This window comes from Austrofundulus limnaeus, unplaced genomic scaffold, assembly GCF_001266775.1.
Source record: "Austrofundulus limnaeus strain Quisiro unplaced genomic scaffold, Austrofundulus_limnaeus-1.0 Scaffold46, whole genome shotgun sequence".
In the NCBI taxonomy this organism is placed as follows: domain Eukaryota; kingdom Metazoa; phylum Chordata; class Actinopteri; order Cyprinodontiformes; family Rivulidae; genus Austrofundulus; species Austrofundulus limnaeus.
This window is the reverse complement of record NW_013952448.1, coordinates 95920-102454: the sequence shown is the minus strand read 5'-3', so window position 1 is coordinate 102454 and position 6535 is coordinate 95920. Positions and strand designations below refer to the sequence as shown.

Genomic DNA, 6535 nt, shown 5'->3' with positions numbered 1-6535 from the left:
ACACACACACACACACACACACCACCGAAATGGGTGGGGCAGAAGTGGAAGGTGGTTCTTAAAGAGATAGATGCCAATTTCAAGGTGTTTAGAAGAGGAAGTGATGAGAAGATAAGTTTATTTTCTATTTAAACATAAAACAGCATTTTAATAACAACTAAAGGTGACATAGATGCTTTATTATGGTATAGTATTTAAATATATGCCTGAGAAACATAATATTGGCCCTTTAACTCCCAAAATTTTCCAAACAGTTGTAGATGTATACATCCAGTTAGAAAATCATTAAAATCTGGTTTACGACATATTTTGCTAACAGACAAATAGGGTTGATGCAAATAAATAACCCCCAAGTTTTAATACTCAAGTTTTACAAATAGATAAAAAGAAGCTAGTATAGTTCGGTGATGTTCAACAGTAGCCGTTACCTTGGGCAGCCATGTTGAACTGGGTTGACTCCAAATGTTCATGCAGTGGTTATGTTCTGAGAGTGTGATTAAAATCTGTCCAACGGTTCATGAGACAGAGGTGACAAACAAACAGACTAAAAGATTATTGACTTTTTGTCAGCAGGTGAAGCTACAAAACCTCTGCAGTAATAATACAGACACCCCTTCTAAAATCACCAGACTATCCCTTTAATGGTTTTTCACCAGTAGTTGTGAAACCCCATCTCTAGTAAATAAAGGTAAACTGAAATGTCTGAAGTCTGTATGTGTGTAGGAGACACAGAAACAGCAAAAACTGAAACTTGTGGAGACATTTGGCAGTAAAAGCTGACATTATGGTCTTCAGCTGTGGTCACAGAATAACTACATGTGGAGGAAAAGTTGGCAGCATGACCAGCTCTCTAACTCCTGGCTGTCAGAAGATTTCCTCTTTCTCACCTTTGACCCTTGGATAGAGGCATGCTCCTGAGGAACGACACGGGCAAAAGTTAAATCTGAATATGTTTTTGCTCAATTTAAAGATAAATATTTTGGTTGAACCAAATCTAACATCCTGAGTCACTTCAAACAAACAACTGGACTTTACTCCTCATCTGAACAACGTTCTCAGGCCTGCTCCTCACGGAAACACAGTTTTTTCCATAACATTTTATTTGTTGTATACTCTAGTAAACACAGCACTGTTTATAGAAATGACCTCATCCACACAGAAACACAGAAAACAACCCAAAATACCTATGTGACGTTGTGATACTGTCATGACAATACACCAAAAACAGGAAACAAGGCGTGGAGCACGCCCATAAAGTTTGAACACTGGGTGAAAGCTAAACACAAGTAAACGAGGACACCCTCTAGTCCAGGATTAGATTAAAGGCAGGAGAACGATGTCATCCTTTTCAAAGTAGTTTCGCTGGAACCCATTCTCCTGAAATGTTATTTTCATTTGGACAAGAGGCAGAAACATCAAAAACCTTTAGCTTTATCAGAAAAAAGCATTCATTGTAAACAGTGTGAACTGAATTTAGTGTGACTGCAAGCTTTAAACTGCATGAGATTATCAGCATATATGAAAATACTGAACAACGTACGTTGTATAGCTCAGAGGTTCTCAAACATTTTGGTTCTGGGGACCCCTTGCAAGGATAAAAAATTACCAGGGACCCCCTCATAAACCCCAGGCTGTTTTAAAAATAATCATCATTATAGTCATTTTAATCAACAGATCAGTCAACGCTGAGAAAATTGTCTAGATATAATTTTGATGCGTTGTGTTTTTTTGTATAGTTTTTCAGGAAAATAGTCATGTGGTGTTTTTATGCTTATCAAACACAGTCTGTTCACTCCTGAAGGTAACTCAGGGTGACCACTTCAGCCAGCATGCACATCTTTGGTTCTTTGGTTCGAGACACAACCATCGCCTGCAGGGTGCGTGTGGAACCATGACCCCAAAAGACTGCAGCTGAGATACTAATCACTAATCCAGCCTCGTTCTTTCAAACACGGCTCACTTCCATATTTGAACATTTTTGTGAATACAAGAATAGTCTATTTTTCAGCCTCCTGACCATCCTTGCATATGAACCAAACCCTCTGAAAACAGTGTAGACCAGTCTCACTTGAACTTGTTTTTTGTTTAAAAAATGTTAAAAATTGAAGAATAACAACTTATTCATTTATCGTTTTATCTTCCCTCTTCAGGATGATTGATGGATGACACGCTTGAACCCCAGGATGCTTGTGGTGCCAGTGGGCGGGACATCCTCCCACCATGTAGTACCTGTCGCTCTCAGCTGCTCTTGGCTCTTTCTTCTTTTCCACGTCGCCTTTGGTCAGAAACCTGCAAAGCTTCCACTGATCAGCCGGAAACCCTTCATCGCCGCCTGGAATGCCCCTCTGGACATGTGCACCATCAAATACAACATCACAACACACCTGGATCATCTTTTCCACATCCAGGGAAGCCCACGTGCTGACTGGACAGGCCAGAACGTGACTATTTTTTATGCAAACCGTTTGGGTTTCTACCCCTACTACAACATGCAAGGCAGTGCCGTGCACGGTGGCCTCCCTCAGAACTGCAGCCTGGACCTGCACCTGCTCAAGGCCTACCAGGACATCATTCACTTCATTCCCGCTGAGGACTTCCGTGGCCTAGCTGTCATCGACTGGGAGTTCTGGCGACCTCAGTGGGACCGTAACTGGCACAAGAAGGACATCTACAGGCGCAAGTCCAAAGAGCTCACCATGAAGGCGTACGTTAACGTGACAGCAGCTCAGGTAGAAGCGCTGGCACGGCGGCGCTTTGAAAAAAGCGCCAAGGCCTTCATGCAGCGGACTATCCAGTTGGGAACGCTGCTTCGGCCCAGTGCCCTTTGGGGTTTTTACCTCTACCCCGACTGTCACAACTACAACCTGCATGAGAAGAACTATACTGGCCTCTGCCCCCGGCTGGAGAGGCTGAGGAATGACGAGCTGCTGTGGTTGTGGAACAGCAGCTCGGCGCTGTTTCCTTCTGTGGCCATCAGGAAGAGTCACAGCGACAGCATCAGTAATCTGCACTTCACTCAGCACAGGATCCGGGAGTCGCTCCGCATCGCCTCACTGACGTCCAAGGAGTACGACCTGCCCGCCTACGTGTACCTCAGGCTTGGCTACAGAGACGACGCCCTGGCCTTCCTCACCACAGTGAGTACATTTATCACACTGATTAATGTTACCACATTTTTGGAAGAATCTCCATCTTGCTCCATGCTTTTCACGTTGAGGTTTTAGACCATCATCTTCAGTAAAAAAATCAGGAGTGTTGTTGTGTTTGCTCGGTCCTTGTCATGTGAGTGATGTGTGTCCTCATGCAGTACTGTTTGATCTTAGAAGTTGTGTTTGCATTCAGAGAACATGCTGGCTAACCCTCTCGGCTACAATCACACCAAGCTGTAGCCTCATATCAGTAAAATCTGCTGAGCTGAGGCCATTTCTGTTTTTTAAAGTTGGCTGTAGCAGCGTGTAAATTTGGGTGGGCTCCAGATGAACATGCAGTACAACCTTTCTGTACGTTCCAATAAAAGAATCCAGTAGTTCATGAGATATTTTAGTTTTAGACACACACAGAAACAGACATGGACAAAAACATTATATGGGTCTAATTTTTGAGAACAAAGATTTTATTACCATGATGTGAAACTTCTGTGCCCTTACACATCTGCAAGGGATTGATTAGTCTAGAGCAGTGGTTCCCAAACTTTTCAGCTTTTGACCCACAAAATACCAGCAGCAGAGACCAGGATCCTTAGCTGATCTCAGTTGATAAACATTGTTTTCACGTCAAATAAACAAGCGCAGTGTAACATTATTTATTATGCTATTTTTGTCTATTTTAAGTACACTAATCTTACTATTTTGTAACAACAAAGGCAATTAAATGTGCTTAGTTGTCAGTTTTTAGTGTAATAGCCTACATACCACAGACATCCGGTCCAGCACTTGATGCCACTCCCGACACTTCTGGTTCACGGTCAACAGTGTTAGCGAAAGATTTTTTCACCCGACGACGACGACTCTTAATGATCTCCACAGTACATAATTAGCATATTACATGTACCAACATTAACACAGGAGACGTACAGGTCCAGCCTAGTGAAAAAAATCACTCCAAAGTGGATTAAATCCATAAAAACAAAGGAAAGACGTTCGTGTTTATGGTTCCAGAATTTAGCCTTTTTCACTTTTCTGTGGCTGCTTGTTCCGTGAATTTTTCACGTAGAGCTGTGAAACTTATATTGTTGGAAAGAGCAGAGTCTGGGCTTTAAATCGATGGGCTACTTGTCTGGTTTGGATCATTTTCCCCGATGTTAGTGAACTGAAAACGTAATGATTATCAGGTGGAGGTTCTGCTGCTCTCGGTGCTCGGGGGAGGAGGGGGCGTGCTCGTCACTCAGCTTTAGTCTACGCTGTAATATACACTCTAACAAGGTTTTACTTTTGCATAAAACTCATGACAAAGTCGCATAAAAACATTTCATATAACACAAACGCGCGCACACACCTACCTTTACAGGCTGCTGTGTTAGCTTCCTGCTAGCTGTCTTCTGGAGGTGGTCTTTCCTCTCTCGTCTTGGCAGTAAAAGGGGATAAATGTACATTTCCCTTTTGTAACCTCCATCTTCTCATTTCTGATGCTGACTCTTGAATATCCTCAGGTTAGAAATGCTGATTACAAACACAAGCGTGAGCTTTTAAAGATAAGTTTTCCCTGTAATGCTATGATCCACAGCTGTCACCTCCTCATCAAGAGGAAAATGGATAAAAACTAACTACTCGATCGTACTGCTGCTTAGTGGACACAACGACACACAACAGAACTCATGTTTTATACCAGTAGATCACAGATGCTTTAACTTTTGTGACTTTTTCACGGACTAGTACTAGCAGCTAACGCTAAAAACATAGGCAGTAAGCAGGGAGTGGTAGGGAGGAGCGTGGCAAGAATTTTACCAGAATGCGTCATTAATGACCGTGGCATATAGGCAATTAATTCAGAAAATATATTCAGGACCCCACCTTGATGTTTCAGGACCCCACTGTGGGTCCCGACCCCAACTTTGGGAAGCACTGGTCTAGAGGAGACATGGACATTAGACTTTTAGTTTTGTTCCAAAAAGAACCTGATTCAATTTTCTGGTGGAGTTGCTTGCATGCTTTCAACAAAACAGTTCCTTCAACAAGTCTGTTAGAGCGCCCCCTGCTGGAGACTCCATGATGATGGTGCACCATGCTTTAAAAAGCTTTGGCTTCACTAGAAAATTCCACTGGTGATCTGGCCTCTTGTAAAAACGCACGAGCTGTGCACAACAATAAACTCTGAGGGGTTTGAATAACTTGAATAACTTGTGCTGTTATTGGTGTTTATTATTCCTGAGCTAAAATAAAGCTTTACCTGCAGCTAAACAAGATATTTAAATATCACAAGGCATTTCTTCAAGAAAGCTAAGCCTTTTGTTTTTTGTTTTCTATAAATAGAAGAGAGTTATGTTTATTCAAACACTAGTCCTACATGTGATCATTAAAATATTAAACTTTTTTTCTAATGACATTAAATTGTTACAATAATAAACTTTATTGCTTCTTGAACCTTGCTGCAAATTCAATTTTACTTCAAAAGTTATCAGCTGCACATTTTATCTCCTTCCTTTAAAAAAATTCTCTAATGCCTCCTCAGTCACAAACTTGACTTGTATTCTTGCATATTTCTACTTCTTTAATTTATGAGTTTTACAGTTATAGAAAATAAGTACCTGGTTCATTAATAAGAAAATGCAAATTTCTCAACAAAAGGATCACACAAATATTCAGTTCTATACTCTCGAAGTTTTTGTTGTTGTTGTTGTTGTTGTTGTTGTTGTTCTCTGATTGAATCCAAGAACAAATTCTACATTTGTACACTTCTGCCATCTGGTGGACGTTTGTTGTGTTGACAGCCAGTGTCAGAATATGGAACCTAAATTACAGTTTAACTTTTAAAGCACCAAACAACAAAAGAAACCCAGTGTGTTGCTGTATGTGTGATGATGATGGACATGGGGTCCATCTGTCCTTTGTGTTCCCACAGAGAGACCTGGTCCATACGATCGGGGAGAGCGCTGCTCTGGGAGCTGCAGGCTTTGTCATCTGGGGGGACCTCAACCTGACTTCTTCCAGGGTAAGCAGGCTCTGTCCTCTGACTCTGTGTGACGAAAGGAAACCTATCACATTTCATGCAGGTAGCAGAGAGCATGCATTGTAAACACATGTATATCATTTGGTCAAATTTGAAGATGACTGTCTTAATTCGAAAGAATCAGATCTATTTCTTCTCTTCTATTATTTTGTTGTTTCCGTTTTAACCTCTTCCTTTATCTTTCTCTGTTTCTTTTCTGTTTTCTTTTCCATCTCAGTGTCCGTTATATCTAAATAATCCCAAAATAATTTATATTAAAGTTTAAATAAATACCAAGCAGAGCATCATGGTGAAAGCTTTAATGCTGCACTTGTGAAAGTGAAACTATTGGACCTAACATTGACACTCAGATTAATTCTGAGTTCCACAG

The 6535-nt window shown here is 41.2% G+C and overlaps 1 protein-coding gene across 1 annotated transcript in view; it reads left to right on the top strand.

Moving 5' to 3' along the window:
- hyal4 (hyaluronidase 4) overlaps nucleotides 1–6535 on the top strand; it is a 16614-nt gene that overhangs the window by 7329 nt on the left and 2750 nt on the right. The window contains exons 2-3 of the mRNA XM_014007944.1: nucleotides 2151–3137; nucleotides 6058–6147. Of these exons, the coding sequence (XP_013863398.1) occupies nucleotides 2163–3137; nucleotides 6058–6147 (1065 nt within the window). The 5' untranslated portion in view covers nucleotides 2151–2162. The remainder of the gene's footprint in view (nucleotides 1–2150; nucleotides 3138–6057; nucleotides 6148–6535) is intronic.